Raw genomic sequence first — 27,610 nt, 5'->3', positions numbered from 1 at the left:
CGGAAGCAGAAGGAATGTTCCTTTAAGAGCTGTTTGCGTTCCTCTAGACTCTTTTCTCTAAAGCTTCTGCATTTCTTCAGAGGGTGTGGTTTCTTATGTAGAGGACAATGGTTGTTTGGGTCTGTTAGCTTCTTATCCTCTCTGCTTTCATATCTGTCGGTAAACGACACTTGTGTCTTGTGAACAGATACAGGCATCTTCGTGGATTTCTCCCACGTACTCTTTTTCTCCATAGGAACTGTCGTGGAGAGGTTGAAGCTGGGATCAGTACGAGCTTTTGCCTCTGTACGAACAAAGTCTGCAAAGACAGAGAAAGGTGGGAAACTGTCATGATGATCACGTTTGTATCTTGAACCATAAGATATCCACTTTTCTTGGATGTTGTATGGGAGTTTTTCGATGATGGGCTTAACCCCTCTGGAAGTATCCAAATATGACAGACCTGGGAGGGAGCCATCTCTCTTAGCAGCCTCAAGCTCTAACAGCAGGTCTGCTAACTCTCTGAGTCGTTTTGGGTCTTTGTTGGTCAGTTTGGGGAAGCTTTCTAGCTTGTCAAAGAGAGCCTGTTCAATGACCTCAGGTGAGCCGTATATTTCCTCAAGCCTCTCCCAGGCCATCATTAGTCCAGCGTCAGGGTGTCTGATGTTGACGGCCTTGATTCTCCTCACCTGACTCTTTTCCCAGATATTTGCAGAGCAGGTCGAGTTCTTCTCCAACAGACAGATCCAGACCAGCAATAGCACTTAGGAAGGACGTTTTCCAAGCCCAATAATTCATTGGTTGATCGTCGAATGTTGTGAGGCCTGATGTCACTAAGTTACTGCGGGCAAGATATTTATCCAGATCGTTAGTGGTTTGAGGGTTGTGGTAACTGGCTTCATAGGGCGTACCTTGGTTAGGCTGATAAGCAGAGAATGGAGACTGCTTATTGAGAGTCCACGGCGGTGCTGGTGTACCAGGTCGAGGAGCCTTAATGTGTGGTGAGGCGTAGTTTGGGTAGAAATAGCAGCTTGTGTTTGAGCAAGGCCTTTAAGTGAGTAGGACTGTGTAGGCTTAACATCCTCTCCTTTACTATGTTGTGATGGTTCATTTAGGTGTGGGCCTATGGGGGCAACAATGTCACTAATTTTGCTAGGTGATCCACCTATTCTGCTGGTTTGCTCTTTCACATAAGCAGCGGTGCGCTGGTACATAAAGTGTTGAGACACTGGATTAGAGCCTCTGCTGGCCTCTTCAACATCAAGTTCTAGTAAACCAGCCTGCAACATTTTTACTTCAGCTATGGCAGCATCTTTCTCCTTTTCTTCCTTTAATGCATCAAGAGTAGCTTGAATGCGTGCTTGCTCAACTTTTAGCTCAATTTCCCACTTAGAGTGTGATGTTCTAGCCTGTGCTGCTTCAGCCCTTGCCATAGCCATAGCCAGTGCTAAATTAGCCTTTGAGCTGGATGATGAGCGCGACGCACGTGTGTGCACAGAGTGTGCGTTTACACTTATTTTATCCATGTTGTCATTTTCTTCCATAACAGCTTGGGTTGTTTCATGAACGGACGTCTGCTCTCCATGGGCTGTGCTTCGTACTTCCCGCTGGTTCACGCATCGTCTTTTCACTGTAAGGGTCTCACTAGCACTGAGCTAGCTATCCATCCAGTTAAACCGTTTGAAAGAAAACTCCAGCACAGTTGTCAGTTGAAGTCTCTTTACTTGGTGAAACTGTAAAGACAATACAGACATAACAGTTTATTATTGACTGCCCGACTGACGAGCTAAATAGACAGAATACTTCACACAATGAGCTACGGTGCACAAACTGAGAAGCTAATCAGCCTAGCCGCTAGTAGCTTAGCCGCAAAGAATACTCACTGCATTCCTACAAACATAAACATTTTACATACAACATATTCCCATGAAGCCACAGTCTGTCGGACAATAACGGACCGTCCACACAGCAGCGTTAAAAAAATCTTGGAGGTGGGCGTATCTGAAGCTTGGGGATTTTTTGCGAGCAAGGCACCAACAACCAATCACATGAATCTCCCGCCCCCGACATACGAAGCAAAAAAGTTTGAAGTAAACTGGATATAAACTCCCCAAACAGGCGAAAACATACCACTGTCTCTGCCACCTCCCTCCATGCCTGGCTCCTCCGGTTTATATCCCGGTAGGTAAATAGGGACTGGTCATAAAGCACCTGGTGATTCCCTACCGCTAATTTCTCCTCCATTTTTTGGAATATGAGGAAATGACCTGCGGTATGTCTCTCCCAGCATACACGCCGTTTGATTGGCTAGAGCTTGAACTGTCAGATTTGCGTACACGGGATTTGATTGGCTGACGCTTCCACCTCAGCCTCAAAAGTTGAACATTGCTCAACTTTGAATCCTGAAAATCCTGAAAATCTCCGCTCGCCTGCCCACAATGCAGTTCGGCGAAAAGTGAGGGAAAGTGACGTCACCCCATTCAAAGTGAATGGGGTGACGTTTTTAACGATTTTTTAACGCTGCTGTGTGGACGGTCCGTAACACTCACAGACGATGCGTGAACCAGCGGGAAGTACGAAGCACAGCCCATGGAGAGCAGACGTCCGTTCATGAAACAACCCAAGCTACACGTGGAGCACACCCGGGAACGAACAAGTTCGGTCTCCTAGCAACAGGAATCGAATAAACCACTAGAAAGCAGCAGTGTCAAACAACCACCACAAGGTGGTGCCAAAACACAGCCAATAAAACGCATACACGACAGATGTACACCAAAAACACACATCAACGACAGAACACTCGGCATGTAAAGCAATAAATAATTGTCCTTATGTAGTTCTTTCTTGCAGTTCTTTCTAATGTTCTCTTTTCATTTTTATCTTTGGAATTAAAATACATACAGCACATACAAGATAAGGCTTTGTTGCTGTTTGTAAAGATATAACACTAGATAACCTTCCTTTATACTTTAATCGATGTTGTGCTACAAACATTTTGTTGAAGAAAATAATGCACAAAGCTGAAATGACAAAATAAATTACATCATACTTGACTTGAGTTTGTTATACCTTTAACTTAACTTGAAACATGATGACCCAAGGGACTTTTGTGTGTTAATTTTACGTTTTTGTATTTATCTCTGCAAATGCACACTGTTCAAGACATTAGCTGATTAAAGTGTTTTGCTTGATTACTTTGTAGTCTGGCTGTATTTCAGTGTATTTAAGAATCGGGGAATCTTTTTTTGTTGTTGAAGTAATTAAGATAAAGTTGTTTGTGTGATAGGATTCATTTCACTGTCTATTATTAATAATGAGATGAACTCAATTAATTGTCATACCTTTTGAGGGACTTGACCTGACACAACCTGAGATTTTACTTGACTTGAGTAAAGCCACAGCTTGCTTAAGACTTGTACCAAATGTCGTGAGTCACAAACTGAGAGTGTTCAACCTTCGACTGCAATTTCAGAGTATGAAGTGAAATAACTAAAACAGTTTGGAAAGTGTCTTCATTATTTATTTTTTGCTCTTTTCATCTCAGCACTTTAGATGATGAGGGCACCAACCTCCGACAGCAGAAGTTGGATAGACAGGTAGGTCATTGCAGTTCATCCTATCCTCTGATAATAGAGTAACACTGAGGCAAAATCAATTATAACAGGGCAGTTATATCTCTCACAGGCTCTGCCCTCTACTGGACTCTATGGGTACTGCCCTTGACCTCACTATGCGAGCGTTCACCTACTGAGAAATCTATAAATGTAGCCGGCCCCGGGGGCGGGCCTACCTGAGTGCGCGCGCAGGCCCACAGTATATAAGGCGGCCTCGCCTCCCGACCGTCATCCTTTTCTCTTCAGCGAGCAGGATAATAACTGAGTAGAGTAAACGGAAGAGAAAAAGAAGAAGAAGAAGCAGTGAAAATTGACTCACCCGTCCTAGAGCACCGACCCTGTCCTTCGTGCACCGGCCTGATTGCGAGTGCCGATCCCCACCGCCACTGTTTTGAGTGCCTGGGGCCTGAACACGCCGCGGACAGCTTGGCCCAGTCTCCCTCGTGTCACGCCTGCCGCATGCTGCCACGTCTTGGCCGCCGGCATCGTCTGGAGCACTTCCACGCATACTACGTGTCGCCAGAGGAAGAGGAGGACCACGTGGACCTCGAGGTGGTGGAGATGGGGGAACAGGAGGCGGATGAGGAGGAGGTGCCATTTGTTTTTGCCATCCCGGCCGGCCGGCTGGCTGGCTCCGCTCGTCGAGAGGGAAGACGACGAGGGTTCCTCGATGTCGGGGGCTTCCGGTTCCGGCGTCCAGGAAGGGCCGCCGCACAGGTCCGCTCGTCAGGACTTCCCGTCGGTGATGGCCATCGCGGCGGGACGTGTGGGGCTACCGCTCCCCCTGCCACTACTGCCGACGCCGGTGAACCGCCTCCGCCAGGGGTTTCACGGCATGGCTTCTCCGGCGCAGCCGGCCTTCGTTTCGCCCCCGCTGCCAGACATTTGGCAGTGTGTGGAGGCGACGTGGTGGCAGCCACTGAAGACGAGGGTTCCAGTGGCAGGCATGTCAGGTATCCTGAGGGTGCAGGGCCGCTCGGACACAGTAGGTCCCGGCGTGCCCCCCCTTGATGAGAGCCTGGCGGCCCATCTGCTTCCGCAGGCAGCTGGATGGGCGGAGGGGAAAAAAACCTCTGCCCCCGCTGCCTCGTGACCGAGAAATGCTGGAGTGTTTGGATAAAATATTCCGGCTCGGTACGCAGATGGCAGCAGCGGCCAATAATCTTGGTGTGTTGGGCGTCTCCTTGATTTCCCCTCAGGAGGTCGCTGCATTGGTCAGATGAACAATCGGATCCACGGTGTAGCCGCTGCAGCTGGCCGTGTCATGTCCCTGGCCACGGTGGCATCACGTCACGTGTGGCTGGGACTCAACGCGCTGTCCAGGAAGGACCGCGAGGATCTCCTTGGGGCCCCCGTATCCACGGAGGGGCTCTTTGGGTCGATCACGTCGGATACCCAGCGCTTCCGCCGCCTGGAGGAAGAGAGACTGCAGCTTAGCCGTATGCTACCGCTGGCCCTTCCTCAAGCTCCTCTGCAGGGGAGAGAGTGCGACGGTGAGGAGAAGAGAAAGGCGACGGTATAGAGCCCCCTCGGATTTTATTCTATGTCCTTCCTGGTTCCCAAGAAGACAGGAGAATTCAGACCCATCCTAGATCTCTGCAGCCTAAATCGGCACATCGCCTGCAAAACATTCCAGATGTTAACTGTAAAGCAGTTATTAGAGCTGGTGCAGCCAGGCGATTGGTTCACAACCATCGACCTTAAAGACGCTTACTTTCATGTCGAGATTGCTCCAAGGCACAGAAAGTATTTGCGCTTTGCCTTCCAGGGGATAGCCTACGAGTACAACAGGCTACCGTTCGGCTACTCCCTATCCCCACGCACATTCAGCAAATGTGTGGCCACTGCGCTTCAGCCGCTGCGCGGCCAGGGCATGAGGGTCTTCTTTTATCTGGACGACCTCATAGTCATGGCCAGGTCCAGGGAATGGGCAATGTTTCATACAGCCCAATTGATCCTACACCTAACCAAATTGGGTTTTGCGGTCAATTGGAAGAAGAGCAATCCCATACCTCACCAGCAGGTGCAGAATCTGGGGATGGTGCTCGATGCAGGCAGGCTACGTGCCACCCTGTCAGAAAGCAGACAGGCGTCCCTGCTGCGGGCAGTTCACAGACTGCGACAGGGGGCAACGGTGACAGCTTTGACTATCATGCAGACTTTGGGTCTCATGGCGGCTGCTCACTCCGTGGTGCCGCTGGGGTTGCTGCATATGCACCGCCTGCAGAGGTGGTTTGCCGGCCTTCGTTTAGATCCCAAGAGGCACAAACGACGTCTGGTAACTATCCCCCCCCCCCCAGTGGTGGGCAACCTCCGGTACTGGGGGTCCCCAGCGGGGCTCCCCTCCGGAGACGCACTGGGGACCCCCAGTACCGGAGTGTGACCTCCTACATCACGGTGTTCACAGACGCATCCGTGACAGGATGTGGGGGGACCTGCCTAGAGAGAGCTATAGGTGGTCGCAGGGCTCTGACGGAGACTCAACACAGCGACCTCCTAGAGCTGCGGGCAGTAGGGTTGGTCCTCCAGCACTTCAAACCTGTAATACAGGGCAAACATGTGCTGGTGAGGAGCGACAACCGCACCACAGTGGCGTACATCAACAGGCAGGGCGGAGTCCGCTTCGCCGTCTTGTTGACCACAGCAGAGAACCTGTGGTTATGGGCCTCAGAGATTGTGTTGTCTCTGAGAGCCCTCCACATCCCGGGACTGGAGAACGGGGGGGCCAACCTCATGTCAAGAGGCGGGCCCCTGCCAGACGAGTGGGTGCTTCACCCGGAGGTGGTGAAGCAGATCTGGGCCCGGTTCGGGGGAGCGGAGGTGGACCTGTTCGCCAACCGGCGAAACAGCCACTGCACTCTGTGGTTTTCCATGGCTCGGCGGGACAATCCACCCCTGATGGTGGGCTAGCCCTGGGCAGTTCCTCAGGTCTGGGGGGCGATGTCTCAGGAGGCTGGTGCAATAGGGGCGTTACCCTCTCTGGGCCAACCTCTCCAGGCTTGGCTCCTGAGAGGGACATGCTGAGACAGGGGGGATTGTCTGACGAAGTTATCCAGACTATCCAGGCGGCAAGAGCAGAATCCACCACAGCCTGTTACAGGCCAAAGTGGTTGGCGTTCCAGCGATGGTGTGAAGAGGGAAGTCTGGAGCCCTTGTCTTGTACGCTGGGCTCTATTCTGTCCTACTTACAGTTACTGGTGGACAGAGGGCTTGCTTATTCTACGGTTAAAGTGTATGCAGCAGCCATTTCATCCTGTCATGAGGGATTTGGCGGCAGGTCAGCCTTCAGTCAGCCGCTTATGTCGCGGTTTTTACGCCTCGGCCGCGCAATGGGACCTGCCGTTGGTGCTCGAGGCTCTGGTCACAGAACCATTTGAGCCTCTGGAGCTCTCCTCCCTAAAGGCGCTGTCATTAAAAACAGCGTTGCTGCTGGCCCTGACTTCGGCCAAGAGAGTGTCCGAAGTGACCGCTCTGTCGGTACACCCGAGTTGCCTGTGGATCCGGGGTGACCGTAGCGGGGCGACACTCAGACCGAACCCCTCCTTTGCTCCCAAGAGCTTAAGGAGTTCATTCAGGTCAAGGGCTATACAGCAGGGCGGCTTTAGTCTTCCACCCCATAGTGGGGACAGGGAGGCTAAACTGCACCTCCTCTGCCCGGTGCGTGCGCTAGCATGTTATGTGCAGCGCACGGCTGCCATTAGGCCCACTGAACAGCTGTTTGTGTGCTTCAGGGGGGGGGTGGCCGGTAAAGCTCTGTCCAAGAAACGCCTGGCAGGATGGCTCTGCGAGTGCATTGTACAGGCCTACGGTCAGGCGGGGAGAGCCTTCCCCACGGGGGTCCGTGCACACTCTACACGGGGTATGGCTGTGTCAACAGCCTTATTTAACGGCGTGAGTGTGGAGGACATATGCACGGCGGCATCTTGGTCCACGCCAGGCCCCTTCATACAGTTTTATCTCTTGGACAAGTCTGGCTCCTTCTCATCGTCTGTGCTTGCTGCGGCAACACGGGACTGGTGAGGGGGGGGTGGGGGACGGGCTGTGGGTCAGTGGATGTCTGACCCCCCCACTCCCTGGGCATAATGCGCTTATGTTTTCCCATGCTCCTTAGGGACCCGAGAAACATGAGGCGCAGTGAGCCCCATGCAGGGCTGGAGGGCTCCCCCCGCCTGCCTAAAGGGCCGGCAAGGGGGAGCCGTCCTCACTATTTTTCCCATGCACACCCTTCGCGAGGTAAGCGTGTCTGGGTGTGCTCTATCAGCCAAGTAAACTGCGGCCCTGGCTCCTCCACGGTCATAACCGAGGGAGGAGAGGTTGCGGTGCAGTGGCTGTTTACCAAAAAAAGCCGGTCAGGGGCAGTGTGATGGGTTGTTGGACGACAGGGTGTGTATCCATCAGGGCTCCACCCACTGTACCCATAGAGTCCAGTAGAGGGCGGAGCCTGTGAGAGATATAACGATGGGTTACGTATTGTAACCCTAGTTATATAAGCACAGGCGGAGCCCTCTACTAGGGGGCCCTGTCTGTCCTATGCTGCTCGCTGAAGAGGGTGTAGGATGACGGTCGGGAGGCGAGGCAGCCTTATATACTGTGGGCCTGTGCACTCAGGTAGGCCCGCCCCCGGGGCCGGCTACATTTATAGATTTCTCAGTAGGTGAACGCTCGTATAGTGAGGTCAAGGGCAGTACCCATGGAGTCCAGCAGAGGGCTCCGCCTGTGCTTATATAACTAGGGTTACAATACGTAACCCATCGTTTTATCATGACACAAACTTCCACTGCCCCATCTTGAGGCCACAAATGGACAGCTTAGAATTTGTATCTGTCAGAGAGGAGTTTGAATGAGATGGCGTCTATAAGTCCAGTTCATAATAAGTACAAAAATAAATAAAGTTAGGCAATAACAAATTGAACTAGGCATCTCAAATGTTGACTTAAAATCACACACACAGCCTTATTGAGGACAGTGAAGTTGTCTTTGTCATTGTTTTTAAGTAACCTTTCATTCAAACAAAGAGAAGCTTGCTTGTAGTTTTGCCCACATGTCAAAGCCTTAACCATCAGATCCATGCCCAGGGTAACTGTGCCTATTGTTACCTCTGTCTTTGCAAAGCCGCAAGCTTTACATACTGTAGCACCCTAATGCTCTGCAGCCTGAAGTCTCTACTAATAGAAACCTTCAATATTTGATGAGCTCTGGTTTGAAGATGTGCATAAAGATGACAGTTCGTCCAGATGAATAGCTATATCCAGCCTTTAGGTTAAAGTGGTTGGCGCCGTTTCTTCTTTAACATCTTCAGATTGTTGCCATGGCTTAGCAGATTTATCTGAGAATGTGGTAGTGCTTTTAAACTCAACAAAGGATAGCTTACAATACAATTATTATTATGCCAATTATTATGTTATCACAAACAAATTTAGATTTACGAATACATAAACAGGTTCTTCAGTGACACTGTTTTTTTTTATTTTCATTGTTAACTGTTCCTTATAATGGTGAATAACATTAGCTGATTCTGGGCCTTTTCTTTCTATCTGGACTTTTTGTTGTTGTGTGCACCTCCGTGAACCCTCCACATCAGCGAGCGCTCCTTGAACAAAAGCAGAAGAAGAAGAGGCAGGAGCCTCTGATGGTCCAGTCTAACGTGGACGGGAGGTCTCGCACTCGTCGGACCAAACAGAGCGAGGAACAGGCCCCGCTGGTGGAATCCTACCTCAGCAGCAACAGCAGCACCATCTACCATGGTGAGTGAAGGGAGCTTGAGAGTGAGAAAATAAAGATCAGACTGCTTGATTAGTCTTTCTGTTTTCATTTACAGGATGTGTTTTTAATAGGACAGAACGAGATTTGTTTTCATATACATTTTATGTTTTTTTTCTAATTGTAAATGTATACTTCAAGTAAAACAAGTGCCAAACGTATAACTATAAAATATGGTTCAATAATTATAATATTAAAAAGCTGTTGCTGTTTGCAGAGCCCATGTTCAACCGATGCAACATTATGTATGTACCATGAATTGCAGGCACTCGCACTGTGCTACAAATGTATCCACTTGAGAGCAGACATTTTGTTAAGACGATTGATGAGGTCCCCTTATCTACGCACAGAGACCAGAGCAGCCATCTAATCCTCTGCTCTGATGCCAGATTCTGGGCTTAAGGCCATGAACTATCACATTTCCTGCTGAGAGAAAATAAAATGTATTGGCAAAATGTTACTCTGCACTATGCTGATATTCGGATGGAAAGAAAAGAAAGAAGGCAAGAAATAATAACCTTATCATTACCCTGTAACAACAGAAATAAATCTCCAGACTTCCGTTTACTGTTTAGCAATACATTGCTCTGTTCAAGCAGGAAGTGAATTTATTTGACTTCGAGTGATTCTGGATTGGAGCTGCATGAATGTCTTCTTTGCAGAAGAACGTTACTCTCATGTAAAGTTTAAGCAAAAGCACATTTTCATATAAAGTTTAAGTCTTTCTTTCTCTAAAAAATACATTAAAAAAAATAAGAAATCTGCAATAACAGATGACGTTATTGCAGATTTCTTATTTTTTTTTAGAGTATCACAGTGGAGACGAGAACAAATATTTCATCCAGCACTTCCCATTTCAGTTATAAACAAACATCAACAAGAGACCAGTGCTGACATTGCCTTTTTTGGGTTCATCATTCATGTATTTATATGTTCATATGGTAATGTCATGCCAGGAATTCAATGGAGAACAACGATCTGTGTTAACTTTCACAAATGTCTGACCATTTTCTTTTTTTATATTGAAAACTAAACTACTTTAAAATGTGCCTCAGCCTCTTTTGATTTCTCTGCTTCTCTGTCCATCTGCTCTGATAACTCTGCATCTGCTGCTGGTCATCTCCCTCCCTGTGTTTAGTGCAAGAAGCTGAGCAGGAGGAGGTGAAGGTGATAGCGGACACGCAGCCGCCTCGCTCCGCCAAAAAGGGCAAAGCCTCAGCCAGCTCCACTCCACAGACGGGCAGCGACAAGAAAGAGAGGAAGGGGAAGCACAAAGGTCAGCCTACCAGCCTGCCTACTGTACCTGCCAGCCTGTTGAGGGTAGACAGAGAGAGGAATAGTAGAAAGGAGGTTAATGGACAGGCATGGTCCAAGAGACACACTCACTTTAAGGAAAAAGAAGGTTCGAAAAGGTTAGGAAATATGTAAGACTATATAAAAGAGAAAATTGGCAGGGCATATTGGACAGTATAAACACACCAATAGATTTTGTCTAGGTTATAAAGGAACGTTAAGTCATCTGAGAGTCAGTCCACTGTAGGAGAGAAAAGAGTCAATTCAATCCAGCAGCTTTAACTGTCTATTGAAGCCCTCTTTGCCATCCTCACATATCAGTTCGCCTGCAGATTTTTCAAGCCACATCTGGCAACACACCCAGCCAGTGTTACTGCCCTCTTAGCCACAGCGCTGGTGCCATGCTTGTCATCTGTGTCTGATGATGTATGACAGTCTGAGTGCCTTCAGCCTGCTGACACGACAAAGTGGAGACATACATTTGTCTTTTAGATGGAGGAGAAAAAAACTAAGTGTTGAAATTGTATAATCCAGCTACATTTACTGTACAGTGCTTTGATTGTTTCCGTTTGCTTCTGTGATTATTAACATTCACAGTATGTTGTACACAGTATGCAGTTAATAGTTCATATATTTACCATACAATTTAAAGAATCACTCATCACACGACAAAGTGGAGACATAAATGTGTCTTTAGATGGAGGAGAAAAAAACTGAGCATTGAAATGGTGAAATTCAGCTACATCTACAGTGCTTTGATTGTTTCCATTTGCTTCTGTTATTATTAACATTCACAGTATGTTATACACAGTATGCAGTTTATCGTTCATACATTTACCATACAATTTAAAAAATCACTGAAAAACCGATATACAAAACAGTCAAACTATAACAACACAAGCAACACAGTAGAAGCTCGGTTTTATAATGATTGCATCCCAGAAAAAAAACAAGGAAAAAGTGAATTAGTTTCCACAGGGGTAAAAGATTAATCAGGTCAACAGCGGCAAACTCAACACTAATGGACCTGTCTCACTCCTCCTCTGTCTCACTCTCTGATTCTCTCAAGCACCAGAGCACAGTTTCTGAGAGCTATTTAACCATGCTTCTATGCAATCAGCAGAATTAATGAGTATAGGTCTTTTAATTTACTCAGAAAGAGCAATTCAAGCTGCTCCATGAATAAGATATCTAGATCTAAAATTATCTAATTATCTACTTTCTAACCTAGGGTGGTTCAACGCTATTTATTGGGATGAAAAAAAAAGGAAATCTAAATTAACATAACAAATACACACTAGTCTCCTACATGGGCACATCTTCTTGGCGAGGCTTTGTGTAATTTGAATACTGATATAAAATGTGTTTGTTTGACTGATCTCTTATACAAAAAGGATACATTTTACAATTCGCTATGAATTTCACCAAAGAGGACATGAAAACAAAACCTTAGGAAGGTCACATTCACACCTCTGAGGGAAAGGGAATAAAGGTCAAGGGACTACGTACGTGAGAAACCAACTGATTAGACAAGCTAACAATTATTATAATCAACATACATGTTTGAATATACAGAGCAAAACTGCAGCAAATTTAGGTTTCTACAGAAGAAGGAACCCCATTTGGAGTATGTCATCTCCTCTACCATCTTTATTTTATTTTTTTGCAATTCTATTGTATAAAGAGGAAAAAAACATAGAGAAGTCGTTGTTTTGAAACAGTTGTGAACTGAGCTTGAATGGAGCAGCAAGGACATAATGTTCCCTCTTACACAAAGCTATTTAAATGGTAAGTACAGTTTTTGAAACAATACTTAAAACATAAGAACAGATCACAAAACACCCACACATTCATCAAGCAGATATATGAAATTCTAATCACGTTTCTTCAGGATAGTTTCGGCTACATGATGATTACAACTTTGTTTTCCTTTGCTGGGATTCATTTGGTTGTTTACTGTATGATAACATGAGACAGTGATTGTTGAGCAGTAATGTATTGTATTCTGACGGAGATTGCTCTTGTGGGATTGTGGCTCTGCAGCTATCGATGGCCTGGCTTCCCAGCAGGATGACGGTCAGATCCAGATCCTGACGGTGGGTCACCACAGCACAGACGAGAGCGAAAGCGAGCCCGTCATGAGCTGCACTCAGTCGCAGAGTAAACAGGATCTGCGCGTCACCATGCTAAAGAAAGGTACTGTCAGTGTATCTGTTTATAACACATCCATGAGTCCACATTTACACCCACGGCATTCTGGTACTGTTGGTCGGAGGGTGAAACACACTGAATCATGTTTGAACTTGCAACTGCAAATAGAAATGCCATTTTAAGACCCAGTGTGTGAATGATATCACTAGTGATGCCGACATAATTTTCTGCCACAGTCATTTTTGTATGAAAACATTTGAGAGCAATGCTGTAAACTGAGACAATGGACTGATAAATGAGTGCAGTGTAGTGTAACTTCATTTCGATTTCTACCAAATTAAAAGTTTTGCATTTTGATTGTGTTTAGAAAAAAGGAGTGTCAATGTTATGGACTTGATTGCCAGACAAAGAGAGTCATAAGCAGGTTTGTTCTGATTTTTGAAAACTAGAAACTTAGATATCTTGTTTTTAAAGAGGTTAAAATAAAACCTCACGTGGACCAGCTTGACTTTTCAGTCGCATTATTGTTAGGCATCAAATAAGTTGAATTATACCTCCTGAATGACTGGATACTCGAGTAAGAGGAAAACTGCCATGATTAAGTGTTTCTTTGCAATGGTATTGATATACATGGAACATGCTAGTCAAATGCAGATAACAGTGAGATGAAATGGGCATGTGTTCCTGTTAGAGGCTTCAATTATTGCAGCAATTCCTGTTACCAAATAACTGCAAGAAACAATCAATGACGCCTCTGTCTTCCTTTTTTCTTTCTTTCTTACCGTATTCTCTTTGTCTATGAAGGTATATCCAGCAGTATGAATTTTGATGAAGAAGAGGACGACGAAGATGAAATTAGCTCCAGTTCCTCGCAGCTCAACAGCAACACGCGACCGGGCTCTGCCACAAGCAAGAAGTCATGCAAGGTAAACTGAGTTATTGGCACTCACTCTTGCTCTCAGCATGATGTGTTTTATTCTGCCCTGCAACAGGGCCTTTTTCATTTGCCTCATTGACAGGCTGGAAAAAGGAAATGTAGCTTTAACTGTGTGGCTGAGCTATACTCCATTGAAAAAGGTTAATAGCTGAAAGTACATTAGACCATTATGGCTTAATGTGAGATAAAAAATGTGCCGTTGCCATTTGTTTCTAGCAACATGATTGGTATTTTTTTGGTAATTGTTTTGCTACAAAATACAAAATGTAAACTTGCTGTGTATGTTACAGTTTGGATGATACCGTATGCAGTTGAACATTTATTTTTGGTAAACCTGAGGCGGAGAAATGTATGCAATCCAATAAACCAATACATATTTTGAAAATATATGTTCTAAGCTGATATTTTGCACATTTTTTAAGACTTGAAGTCAGCCAGCTTTGGATATGTTTGAAGTAACCCCTTTGAGGTGTGATCATGGTGATAAAGTCAGATAGACAAGTAGCTCTCCCACAAAAAACTAAGAATCATTGCAGCCTTTACACTTCAATGCGATAGTCATGATAACCATCATTTCAATTTGCTCCTCATTCCACTCTAATCTTTGCCTTCACTCAACTAAATCTCCCGTCTCTATACCACCTCCTTATTTTAGATCCAGTGTGCTCATTCTCTCTCCCAGTGGACCATTTGATCTTCAGACTCGTTACTCTGTTCAAATGAAAGTGTACTTTAATGCATCACTCCTCAGTCCACCATATAACCAGGGGTCCTGCCCTGTGTGTGCTGTTACCCTACAGGAGGTTGCCTCAGCACCCACTCCCCCAATCAATGAACCTGCCATTGATGTGGATGACCTTGAAGAGTTTTCTCTGCGACCTGCACCCCAGGGTGTCCGAGTAAAGTGCAGAATCACCAGAGACAAGAAAGGCATGGACAGAGGCATGTATCCCACCTACTACCTTCACCTGGAGAGAGAGGATGGCAAAAAGGTGAGAAGACAGAGTCAAGCAACAATGTTACTGTAAACGGCAACATAAAGACATCTAAAGATCTGTTAGGTAATTAACATTGTAAGCTATGCAATAATGAGCAAAATGGCTACATAGCTAATAGACATTGGATGTATCTTGAATGTCAATCGTTTTATATTTTCATGGAATTGTTTTGCATTAAAAGTTGTGTGCATTTAACTTGATTTACTAATTTGGTTCTTGGCTTGGCTTGTCGCAGGTGTTCCTGTTAGCTGGCAGGAAGAGGAAAAAGAGTAAAACATCAAATTACCTAATCTCCATCGATCCCACTGATCTGTCTCGAGGTGGAGAGAGCTTCATTGGTAAACTGAGGTGAGTTATTGGCTCTGCTACATAGAGCATTTTGACATCTACTCTGAGAAAATGTTTTTAGACGGCTCCTTGTTTAATTGTATTCCCTGTATACCGTATATCACCCTCTTTTAATGTATATATTGTTATTAGCCCTATGGAGAAAAAAAAAGTAAGGTTTTACAAAAATAGCTACTAAGGAATGGATCATGAACAAATCATCTAACTGAAATTATAGTTTACATCATAAATGAACAGCACCTTAATATTATACTTTATTGTTTTAGCCTCACTAATGAAAATGTTCTGTAATTCACCACTCACTTACAACATATTTTTTTTACCAATATCTTCCTCATAAATGTGCATTAGCTGTAAATCCTTTTAATGTTAAAGGATGCAGGAGAGGCAGGAAGTGGGCAGAGATGTAATCTTTGGAGACAGCCTGAAGGCTGCGTTAGTGGCTCCATGGAAACTCCTGGGGAGTTTAATCAAATATGGCTCTGTGCAGCCTTTAATCTTCAGAGCCAGCCTGACCATTGGTCGATGAACCGCTCAAACCTTTGCAATCACAATCCCACTTGAATGATGGCGACCTAAATTTGAATGAACAGTGACCTTTCATCTATTGCTTCTCAAGTGTCCTCGAGGGGCCTGGCCTAAATGAGGTATGGACTTTAAGAGGTAAACAGTCAACTGTTTGAAGCTTTGAAAACCATCACAAACCAATACTACTTAACTACAATGCACATAATAGGGTGGCATCTAGTTGGGCAAATGGAATATATTATTCATTATTATATTTGAATTAGTGTATAATCACCTAAAACTAAGATGTGTTGGGTTTTTCAAAATGGCTCCTTCTTATCTACATAGGGATTGGGTCCTGTTTCAACAGTAGTTTAGGAAGGACAACCATCATTTGGTAATGTAAAAAAACCGCTTTGGTGTTGTTATTATTATCACCTGAAGTCCTCCTTATCTATCACACATGCTTATAAACATGCAGTATGGTCATCTGTTGCCTGCATTTACTTGCCCTTAAAGAAGTAGTAAGGCAAAGGTCCTGAAAGATAGCATGCAGTTACAACAGCTTTGTCCTTGTTGTGCAATCTGCAACTACAACACTAAATAACGCTGAATCTTACACACTGTCTCTTTAAGTTAAGGATTTAAGGTTAAAGGATCATGTTTTTTTTCAAACAGTTACGCAAATGCTATTTCAAAATATAATACGTAACACTTTCTGTTTCAAAATGGTCATAAACAAGCTGTTTTGACCTTGGGTGGGAAATCACTTAAAGGCAAAAAACCAGCAGTTTGCGGCCCTCTTTGGTGCGGTGACCTGTATGGCATTTATAACGGCTGCTCTTTTTTAATACATTATAAATGTGCACTTAAATAAGGTTTCTCCATCATTTCAGTGGATAAGTAAGCTGGCAGGATGTTTAGCTACATCCAAAGACCTCTTCAGTCTGTTGTGTTTCTTTTCAGGTCTAACCTCATGGGCACTAAGTTCACTGTGTACGACAGCGGCCTGAACCCCATGAAGAGCACCACCAGCCTTGAAGCTAGCAACCTGCGTCAAGAGCTAGCAGCCATTTGCTATGTGAGTCAAAATGCTCATATACCCCAGCTGTACTTCGTTTTATATCTTTGAAAACAAATATAATTCAGTGTGGTTATAAATACAACAGTATCATACTTAAAAAATGGGGTTTAATGTAATGTATTTTTTTCTGATAACCTAGTTAACATCAATGTATTTAATATCAAATGACTATAGGAACCACAAGAGGACCTACTGTATGTGTATGATTGTATTTGTTTTGCCAATACTACATCCACATGAATGTGTCTGTTGGCCTTTCAAATGCATAGTTTCATAAAGAGTCTAAGTCAGATATATCAGATAAAAACATACATTTTACAAACTGAGTAGTCAGGGCCATGCCATAATCAGGTTGAAGTCAAGTTAACATCCATGCAGGTTTAAATCTAGATGAATTTGTATAAAGGACAGTGGCCTTAACCTTGAAGGCAGAAAGAGGTAGCTTTAAATTATCCAAAATAACATAACATTTGCTTAACATAACCTTAGCTATCAGATCAACAGAGAACATAAATTATTGATATAAAACATTTTCCTTAACTTTGTAGAGATATGGCAGCGTACAGTTGTTCAGATCAGTTAATGTACATTTGTGTAATTTATCAGAGGTTTGTGAAACTGTTTGACAATATAACCACAACAAGTTATTAAAGTATGGCAAATGTGTTGGATAAACATTCTTACAGTTCATTTTATAATCTTTTCAACCTAGGAAACCAATGTTTTAGGATTCAAAGGACCTCGCAAAATGAGTGTCATCATTCCTGGAATGAACATGGACCACGAGAGAGTGTCTATTCGCCCACGAAATGTATGTTTACCTATCTTTTTTTAACAACAACCTTTGTGCTGACCAACTCGTTCTTCTTTTATACTTGTGTAATTTATTTTACATTTATGATGTCCGTGTCCAAATCTACAGTTTTTGTATTCTTCATTTCAGGACCATGAGTCACTGCTGGCCAGGTGGCAGAACAAGAGCACAGAGAGCGTGATTGAACTTCACAACAAAACGCCTGTGTGGAACGATGACACACAATCCTATGTGCTGAACTTCCATGGCAGAGTCACTCAGGCCTCTGTCAAAAATTTCCAAATCATTCACGACAATGACCGTGAGTTACTTGCATCTAAACTTTTTAATGATTATTATTGAATATAACTAACACAAACAATTTGCTTTGTAATAGTCAAGTTGTGTACAAAGGAGGCAACCCATGGTAGGTTTTAGTACAGCACGTTTTTTGTTTCTATTCATTTCTTAATCAAAGGGAGGTATAAGACCTACAAGTGTAAATAGTGAGAGAAAGTCATGTTAACAAATAAACAGTGTAAGTGGTTATACACAACAAGGTGTCCTGGTACAAAAACGTTTGGAGGCAAAGGACGCAGCAGATGCAGTCTTTTATTTCAAGTCCTGAACTCTGAATTCATTTATTCATATTAGATTAGCTTGGGTGGCCTACGGTTAAACTGCAGCTTTCTCAAGAACCGCTCATCCAAACACCACACTTAGTGCTCAGCAATACACATTAAAGTGTGAAGTCTGTAGGAAAAACTTTGGTCTGCAGGCTCAAAAGCAAATATACAAACCATAGACTGTTCAGATACAGACAGAAAGAGAGACCGACAGACATACTCGTACTGTTTTAGTTGAACTGTTACATCAAATTGAATGCTTTAGATTGCCATACTATAATTAACAATAGAAATAAAAGGGAGATGAGAATATAATTTGGAAGCAGCTAGTCCAAAATGTGTTTCCTGTTATGTCTCCTCTGCAGCTGACTACATTGTGATGCAGTTTGGCCGTGTGGCAGAGGATGTCTTCACCATGGACTATAACTACCCGATGTGTGCCCTGCAAGCCTTTGCCATTGCCCTCTCTAGCTTTGACAGTAAGTTAGCCTGTGAATAGATCCCAGCCTGAAGTTCAGCAGAGAGCTGCTGCTTCTGTCCTCTCAACAAGGGCTGTCAATGTATCCTCTGGGCTGGTTTGAGATCTCGAAGTCGCCCAGTACCTTGGAGGTCCTGCATATCCCAAAATGCTTTATGGGCCTCACGTTTTGTGTGTTTGTGACAGTGGGGAGGTGGATTGGACCCTGTGATGGTCTTTGTCAGTGGAAGTAAACAAGCACAAAGAGCATCCACTTTCAAAATACAATTTGTTTTAATAATTATAGTCATTTTATGCTGTATTTAGAATGACAAAAAAAAACACGGTTCATTTATGTAGTAGTTAGAGAAATTTAACATTTCTTTACCTGTAAATTATAACTAACATCTACACATCTGTACGTTTTAAAGGCTGACTGGATTTTATGTAATCTGCCACACAAAAATGTCCCACTCTTCCTCAAGCATGAGTTCTGCTTATATACTTACTGGATAAAAAAATAAAAAAGCACGTCTCTATATATTTATTTAGTTAATTATGTATTTATTACATGTTTATTTTGTTTTCTGTTGTCATTCGCAAACAACTCAGCAGTTTTGGCTCCTTGGAGCTGCAAGCACAAAGATGAGTATCCCAAGTAGGAATATTTCCACACGAACAATTAGCCACTTGAAGGTGAACAGGGCAAAGGCATGTTACAATGTGCTGTGTACCATTATACAATATTGTGTCACAGTGTACAGTATGTGAATGTATAGGATGATGGTGCACTTTACTTTTAAGTCTGTAGTGGATGAAATATAGCTGTACATACTTTATTGTGCCTTTGAAGATTTATTCCAGTGTAATGCTTTGGCCATACAATGAGCTGAGCTTGAATTGGTCTTTGCTATTCTTGCTGTCCTCAAATGCATTGGACATAATTCTCTGTAGCTACTTTGCATTCAGTTGCCTAATGCAGAGTTATTTGAGACTGATTACATAGCTGGAGTTGCAAAAATAAATGATAATAATCCAAAGTGCAAATCATTGAATGACATTTCAATGAGTTTCCAAATAAATGTTGCAAAACACATTCAGGGCCTGGAATAAAATTAGACTCAAAAGGCGAAATAATTATTTACATTGTACTGTAGATACCGGTTTGGTAGATACGCAGCTGTTACAACATCCAAAGCACTCAGGCTTAAGTTTGTTCTAACCTTCTGATGTCTTCTACTTGGAAAAAAAATAAACAGGAAACAGATTGACTTACTGCCATCAAACACCAAGTAACAGGATCAATCTGCCACAGCTTCATCACAGCTTTGATTCATTTTATGCTCCACTGAAGTGGAGTTTGGTAAATTCCTCTTCTGCCTGGCAGTCGGTTTCTATATCTGTGGTTTATTGCTGTTCACATTTTTACTTAAAACAGAATTCCTCTTGCTCCTTATGGGGCAGTATTCTTTCTCAAATATATATATAGTATTTTGTATTCTATGACCATTAAAAAAAATGCTTAATGAAGGCAAAGAACAATCTCTGATACCGCTATTGTTACTGTGGATTATGAGGAAACCTTTATCAAATGTGCTATTCTTGTACTCAATTGTGTTCTAACTATTTTACATTTCTATTTTAAAATTGTTGATACTCTTGCTGTAAAGTCTGCTTTTCATACATGTGTCCAGGAACCAAAGGTTCTTTCACTTTATGTTTTTAGTGCTCTCGTTTTATTGTACAGTAAATGGTGTAACATGTACTGTGGTGGTATAGACACAGTCCTTTGATCATGGAAAAAATAAAACTTCAGTGAGTCAAAATATGCGTTACTACTTTACTTTTTAAAATCACATGTTCATTACGTTGCAGTTATTTACTACAGTGAACATACCCTCTCTTTTCCCCAGTAAAGTGCAGTTCCAGAAAATCTGTATCGGACACCTTGTTTTGAGCTATACTCTATATAGTAATGTAACTTTTACACTAATGCTGAATCAGTGTGCAACATGTATCAATTAGCCTGGTAAAATACTGTGTATATGTTTTACACAGAAGAGAGTTAAAAGTATATGATGCATGAATGAAACAAATATATAAAAAGAACACAGAAAAACATTATTAAAGCTAAAAAGCAATGCTTTCTTTATTGTGAGCCGATGATTTTTACAAATATGTGAACAATATCATTGCTTTTAACCTTGCCTAAGATTTTATTTAAGGAGTGGCAGTGTTATGTGAAAGATAGATGGTTCAGTTTAACTCTAGCACTCTCTACAGTCTACACAATACTGTTCCAACAACTGCTCAATCAATCAATCAACAACTTTATTAATCCCGCAAGGGGCAATTGGTTATGAGCAGCAGCTTATGTCATGTACACAGGCAGGAACATACAGGAAGAAAACACACAGATACACCCGGGAGCACAGATGTGGATCATTCCAACTTACACTATAAATAGTTCATAGCATCACAATAATAAATAATAAATAATCAAGTTAAAAGCCTTTCAAGAATTTAAAAGTTTGAGTGCAGAAGGGATGAATGATTTTGAAAAGCGATTAGTCCTTTGAGCAGGTAGAGCATATCTTCGCCCTGATGGCAACAGACAAAATTCATGTGAAAGTACATGACCTGGAGAGTTCAGAATGCTCTCTGCTTTCCGCAGAATCTGTTGGTTACAGAAGGAGTTTAAGTCTTTCTGTTTCACGCCGATGATCTTGGAGCAGGTTTTAACAATGCTATGATATTCAAAAAAAGATACCAAAAATGTCTTTGATAAACTGTCAATGATGATTACAGCTGTAAACCCAATGTTTTAACTAAAAGGTAACATATAAAACAGTTCAAGTTACAATTTCTTTCTGAAAAAAGCTGACTTGTGTGTTACCTAAGCCCAAATGTCCACAGGGAGAAAGATGTATTGGTCAAAGGGATTTGTGAGAACACTGAGGCTATTGAAAATGATGAGTGCTGACTGCTGATCACGTGTTTTCCTTAAGGTGAATGAATAGAAATTAAACCGTTTCCGGATAAACTGTCTTGAGTTAACCCCTGGCCCGTGAGCTGTGCAACCCACTGGTCATAAACAGTTGGATAAAATGCAAAGCATTGATTTATTTGCTTTTAGCTATGAAAGGTGCAAATAAATACATTATTATATACACCGTACTCCCATCAATCACAAGCAGCAATGGAAAAGCAGATAATGACTTAATGTTGTCAGGACACTTGAATGTGAGTGTGTGCTGCTGTGGCAGCTGAGAGCTGTCTCATCACACCTTTATCATCTCACTGCACTTAAATCATTACATATATATTTAATAAATCTTCATGTTCACATTTACTCTGCATATTGACAACGTTTGTTTAAATGCAAAACTGCTACCAATTTCAAAAGCCTTATAAACCACAGCCTCCTCCTGCTTTGATTGACTCTGTCCATCATTCAGTGATCCTATTTCCACAAGGCTGGTTGAGGAGGGGGTATTTTCAAAGCTCCCTTGATGTTGTTTATCATGTTGCTGTGAACTCTAAGCTGATATGCCGCATTACCGCAAACAAGGAGCATCCCTAAGGGAAGAACAATATTGGACCACAAGGTGGAGCCAAATATTGCACGACAGAGGTACTGTATTCTCTGGTTTCAGCCCCCATGGCTTCTATACCCGTTAAACACTGTCTGTATTCAACCTCTTCTGTTGTGCTCTTTTCTCTGTGCAATATGTGACGTATTATTTAGTATTTTATGGTATGAATGAAATTGAAGTGCACTTGTCACTGCTGGACATTGCTGCCTTCCTGTCCACGTCGCCATCGGTATTTTATCTCAATTGTTCTTTATCTGGTTAAATAAAGGTTGAATACAAATAATATAAAAAACAATTGACATTTTCTGAATACAAATTAATAACAATAGCTACTAAAGTAATCTAAGGAGATCATAGATAAGGAAAGCATTCTGTGCCCACAACATTACTCTATTTTGAAATTATAATGCCTTACATGATGAGCAGTCCCAAATTTAAAACAAATATTCAGCTATTTAAAAGGTCCTGCACACCCACATAGGTAAACCTGACGTATTAAAAATGTTTTCGAAGTGAATGTTGTCAGGTCCAACTAGAGGGAGATGGGAGATCAAGCTCTTCATGTTTACACTAAAGAGATTATAATCAGGCAAATAAGTGAAAACACTTGAGTCGGGTGACCGTAGGCGTGCAGGGACTTTAAATAACAGCCTGTAAATATAAATAACATGCATCAGAAACTCTTACCATAAAGAATGTGTGAAAGGAGACTATTATTTGGATGAAAGCATCCTTTCAAAGCAGCATTGCATGTCTTGATTCAGCCTGGGTTAAATATGCTACGTGTATAAGGGATCAGTAATAAAAGTAAACTTGAGGAAAATGTAGATGACTGTATGTTAAAAAACATTTTTTTCTAGGTAATCTGAAAAGTGTTTTATGTTTCCCTCCTGGTCCGCATCCTCAGCCCACTCACCCCGACTTCTTTAGGCATGTCAGCATGGATAAGACCTTCCCCCTCCACAGACTCTAACATTAACAGGAACTCTTCATCAAACTCCTCAGCTTCCTCCTCTGGGTTGGGACAACCCTCACAGCTGAACTGCAGGCTCTCTGCCTCCATCACTGGATCTTCCTCATCCACTTCCTCTTCTGTCCCATCATCCTCTTCCTCCACCTCCTCTTCTTCCTCCTCTTCCTCCTCTTCTTCTTCCTCTTCTTTATAAGCATCCTCTCTAGGGTACTGAAACACATCTTTGTGTTCACTAAAGCTAATCTGCTTCTTCCCTTCGCTGAGACACTGTAGCTCTCTGCTCACCTCCAAACCAAGTCTCTCCGGCCTTCTTTCTGAAACAGGGAGGGATGAAGGAAGACTGAGCAAATGCTTTTTCTCTGCTTGCTCTTCCTCTTCCTCCTCCTCGTCCTCCTCGTCCTCGTCTTCGTCCTCGTCCTCGTCCTCCTCGTCCTCATCCTCGTCCTCGTCCTCCTCGACGTACTGCTCCATCCCTTCCTCTATGTCATCCACTTCTTCCTCTTTATCCTCAACGTCCTCTTCGTCCTCCTCCTCTGCCTCTTCATCCTCTTCTACCACTACAGATAGTTTCCTTGAGTTCATCTCTTCCTCCTCCTGCTCCATCCTCTCTGCCAGGGCCTCGGCGGTGGGCTGGTAGGTGGGTTCCTCCAGTTTATAGATGTCAAACTCATGTCTTTTCCAGGGCTCATCATAATCTGGGTAGGTCTCCTCTGGGTAACCTGCATTGGTGTACAAACATATACATTTTTTGATAAACAGTATGAGATGTGTTGCATGAAAACAGCTTTCATTACCCCGGTGACAAAATCTGATGCTGGAACAAAAGTGCATTTTGTTAAATGATGTGAGGGGTTGGATATTGAGATGTATGTACCTTCCCAGTCTGCACAGTAGGGGGTCTCCTCAGCCTCCATCTCTGGGTTGGCTGCCTCCATCCGGCCCTCTTGTATCAGCTGTGTGATCTGTCTGAGTTGCTTGAGTAATTTCTCCTCCTTCTTCGACATTGAAGTTTTACTCTTCTTACTTCTTCCACTAGAGAGCAGAGAAGAGAAGAAAGCAAATTCACTCAACATGGCAATGCTCTGGTACATCAAGCTGTGACAGTTTAGTAAAAGGTTCTTGTTTACATTTGTATTATATTACATTTATGTGTATAGCTACAATGCAAGACTAATACAACGTACTGCATTATTGAGTCTGAGTCGCTGTTTTTAGCTTTCCAAAAATAATGATTTAGTATGAGCATATCCAAATATGAATATTTTCCAATATACAATAAGCAATATAGTTTCTGTCTTCATATACATTGATTCCATTTCTTAATAGCCTACTGTATGCGATTACGGTTTGTGAAAAAAGGACTCTAAATTAAGTAGCAGTTGCTGTTAGATAAAACAGAGTGGACTTTTAATCTTTAGGCCTTTCATTTTCCATGCCAGTTCTTGTCCCAGTGCAGTACAGCAAAATGGAGGATGTCAAGACGAAAATAATTCTCACCTCCCAGAACAACGACTCCTTCCGGAGACAATCCTCTCCATCTTCTTTTCTGTTTGTAGAAGTTTCTGCTGAAGCCTTACAAGATCCTCATCGGGTTCTACAAGATTTACACAACAACTTTTATCATCAAAACATAATGCTTTTATGTAAAAGTTAACATATTGTCTATGAACATTTAAAATACATTACGGAACCCAAGGGTTGTTAACATCTATGAAGGAAACACATCTTTTTTAGAATACCACAAATACAATCCATCAATTGCTGCAGGTACTTACTAATCTTATTCTCCATGTTTGGTTTACAGTAGGATACTGTAGTGTAGTCACTTGATTTCATAGTATTGCTCTTTATTGTCAGCTGTGAACACCAAAACACAATTATAATAAGCATAAAAGAGCATAACAATAATTTCTGGTAATTTTAAACAATCGACTCATTAAATTGCCAAATAGGAAGTACAAGTATGGTCACAAAGATCGTCATGGCCTTCGTCATTAGTATTTATTAGAAATATTATTCTGCAGTGCATGTAAAGCTGATTGATAACACTTTATACTCATAAACAATACATACAAACTGTAATTTGTTTTGTTGTTTCATAAAACCTGCCGACCAGGTCAGTTATTGTACTCACCTTATAGATTATATAAAGAATGTAAAGAAGTATCCCAAAGCCATATATGGGTATCACTTGACCCATCAGGTTGTGTTTTTTGCCTTGTCCCATGCTTTTAAATTTGGCCATGACCTCAGCACTGTGTGTCAATGAGTAAACAGAAGGGTCCACGCCCCAGCGCTCTGGGTCCTCTGGCAATGACAGCTGGTGAATCACAGGAGGGTAGTACCCGGGTCCAACTGGAGGAGACAAAAATCATCAATTTATCCCTTATTAGAGCACATTGTTTCTTATTTCAGAAATGAACCATGCAATTAGGAGGACAGGCTATGTTCTTCAGGGATTTTACTGTTGGCTGTTGCCACGCCTGCAAGTTTCCCAACATAACAAGTATTTTCCAATTGGTCAAATTCAATTATTCACTGCTATCCGACATGGAAAGAGAGCAGTACTGGGTCAGTATGAAGGAACAATGTGTTTTTGGTCAGACAGTCAGGGAGGGTAGACAGTATCCAATATTTTATAATAATTTGTGATCAAAATTGTGTTAAATAAATAGTCTGCAGACATATTTTACATTTCTTCAAAACATGTTTGACAACTACATGTTAGACGAATGAGGATCTAACAAATACCTAATATTTCCTGTTCACTCATTTTTGCCGCCCTGTTGCACCAATCAAATGCCGTCGTTTATGATCGTCAGTCGTGTCAACCAATTGGAAATCAAACCACCATAAACAGGCTGTCCGACTTGGCCGCAAATAAGCACTGGCAGGTTACTGCCGTGAAGAGATGCGTGTGTAGCGTGTGAAAATTGTGGCCGTATAAGTTTGAAATTGCACACTAACAAAGAGCTCAAACTAACGCGCGTAACTCCAGAATCACAAGTCAAAATGCGCAATTTGCTGTTAGTCAAACGTTGAGAAGACGCTACCATGCGGTCACTATCAGCAATTATGAAAATGTAAATTAATTACCATAGACATCAAATAAATTACATACAAAACATTCATATTCAGTCATTACTTTCTTAACCTTGAAGAACAAGATGTTGCTGAAGAGAAGAAAGACCTATCCCTGGACACAAGGTAGACTACTGTTTTTTTGTTGATCAGGATAAAAGCTGTGCTTATTGATAATTTCTGATCAGCGTCAGTGTTTGGGCTTTTTAGTATTTGAACAGAGTTTTTTTATGTTGATGGTTGATCAGATTTTTTTTTTTAGATGATTGTTGGTTATTGATAATTATTTTTAGTACATTATATTTCAATTAAAAAAAACTTGAGCCTAAAACACTGCTTGAATGTATTAGTGGCAGACAGTCAGTATGTTGCTTTTAACTGAACCAGTCTCTGCACAATGAACTCATGTATAGGCCTCTGACCAAAGCTGTTACAACTCAAATTGCAATCCTCCTTCTGAACATTTTTTATCATAACTGGAACTTTTTAAAAGGAAAAAAGCAACAATATATGGGCAGTGAGAATAGAATAGCCCTTTAGATTAATTTAAGTGTCCACCTCCATCTCAAGTTACATTTATCAACAAATGCTGCAGCTTAATGTAGCCTACTTCTGTGTTTTAAGCTACTTGGCACTACAGTGTACACATTTCAGCTATTATTGAAAAAATGCAGCCCTAAACATATTTGGTCATGTGCTTGTGTGTGTATTTATATATACAATGGATTTTTGTGAATTAAAAATAAATCACCCATAAAAACATTAGGCCTATATATTTCTTCTTCATATCCATCGTGTAACATAAATGCAAACATGATGAGGACTTTGGCTTGGCACTCTGTATAGTCAAAGTAACAGCTGGCAACAACAACAACAGCAACGGTAAAATAAATACATTGGAGATGGAGTGGGATGGATGGATGATGATCTGATAAGCTTACCCTCAGGCCGTCCCATCTCCTTTTTCGCTCTGGGTAAAAGCATTCTAGGCAGAAAGAGAGAAATACAGAGAACAGAGCATGATATAAGAGTAACCTTCTGGCAAGTAGTTATAGACATTTTGTCTCACAAAACAAAAGCCATTTGTTTTCCATCAGTTAAACAGGAAAGCTAGTATCCCCAGATGTGATCTCTCATCTGGTGACGTTCCTACCCAGATTAGACCAGATTATACCAGCTGCCTTCAAGTGCTGTTTGAAATATTGACCACAAATCCCCAGATAGGATTTCAACTGAGCTAGCGCATTTATTATTATTATTATTATTATTATTATTATTACAATTTACATAAAAATGTGTTAAACAAAATGATGGACAAAGCAGTCTTGGCTGGATTTAGCTTTGTGGTTTTTTATACAAGTTTGGTGCACACATTTAAACACACAGACCTGGTTTAATGGGTGTGTGTGTTTT

General features: G+C 42.3%; 2 protein-coding genes across 3 annotated transcripts in view; one reads left to right on the top strand and one right to left on the bottom strand.

Moving 5' to 3' along the window:
• The window catches only part of tub (TUB bipartite transcription factor), a 48,944-nt gene extending 28,569 nt beyond the window's left edge, over window positions 1–20,375 (top strand). For both annotated transcript variants that reach the window (XM_034117076.1, XM_034117077.1), the window contains exons 2-12: window positions 3,524–3,575; window positions 9,175–9,337; window positions 10,492–10,629; window positions 12,690–12,842; window positions 13,602–13,723; window positions 14,535–14,726; window positions 14,968–15,080; window positions 16,554–16,668; window positions 17,384–17,482; window positions 17,615–17,786; window positions 18,456–20,375. In XM_034117076.1, coding sequence (XP_033972967.1) covers window positions 3,524–3,575; window positions 9,175–9,337; window positions 10,492–10,629; window positions 12,690–12,842; window positions 13,602–13,723; window positions 14,535–14,726; window positions 14,968–15,080; window positions 16,554–16,668; window positions 17,384–17,482; window positions 17,615–17,786; window positions 18,456–18,589 — 1,453 coding nt within the window. In that variant the 3' untranslated portion in view covers window positions 18,590–20,375. The remainder of the gene's footprint in view (window positions 1–3,523; window positions 3,576–9,174; window positions 9,338–10,491; window positions 10,630–12,689; window positions 12,843–13,601; window positions 13,724–14,534; window positions 14,727–14,967; window positions 15,081–16,553; window positions 16,669–17,383; window positions 17,483–17,614; window positions 17,787–18,455) is intronic.
• Window positions 20,376–23,020: 2,645 nt separating this feature from the next.
• ric3a (RIC3 acetylcholine receptor chaperone a) lies at window positions 23,021–27,256 on the bottom strand. Its single transcript, XM_034116361.1, has 7 exons — window positions 27,139–27,256; window positions 25,251–25,471; window positions 24,892–24,973; window positions 24,614–24,710; window positions 23,991–24,148; window positions 23,609–23,835; window positions 23,021–23,554 (listed from the first exon to the last, which is right to left on the bottom strand). Exons 1-7 carry the CDS (start codon window positions 27,254–27,256, stop codon window positions 23,021–23,023), a joined length of 1,437 nt encoding a protein of 478 aa, XP_033972252.1.
• Window positions 27,257–27,610: the final 354 nt, after the last annotated feature.

This window comes from Trematomus bernacchii, unplaced genomic scaffold, assembly GCF_902827165.1.
Source record: "Trematomus bernacchii unplaced genomic scaffold, fTreBer1.1, whole genome shotgun sequence".
NCBI lineage: Eukaryota > Metazoa > Chordata > Actinopteri > Perciformes > Nototheniidae > Trematomus > Trematomus bernacchii.
Note: the sequence above shows the minus strand (reverse complement) of the source record. Positions and strands in the feature narration are given on the sequence as shown.

Bases quoted from the DNA above. Each gene is read 5' to 3' on its own strand.
- ric3a (XM_034116361.1), bottom strand. From the start codon at position 27,256: ATGTCTATAACTACTTGCCAGAAGGTTACTCTTATATCATGCTCTGTT. The intron at 24,711-24,891 runs GTAAGTACCTGC...TAAATCTTGTAG, and splicing joins AAACATGGAGAATAAGATTA to AACCCGATGAGGATCTTGTA. The intron at 23,555-23,608 runs GTGGATGACATA...GACGAGGACGAG, and splicing joins TTGAGGATAAAGAGGAAGAA to GATGAGGACGAGGAGGACGA.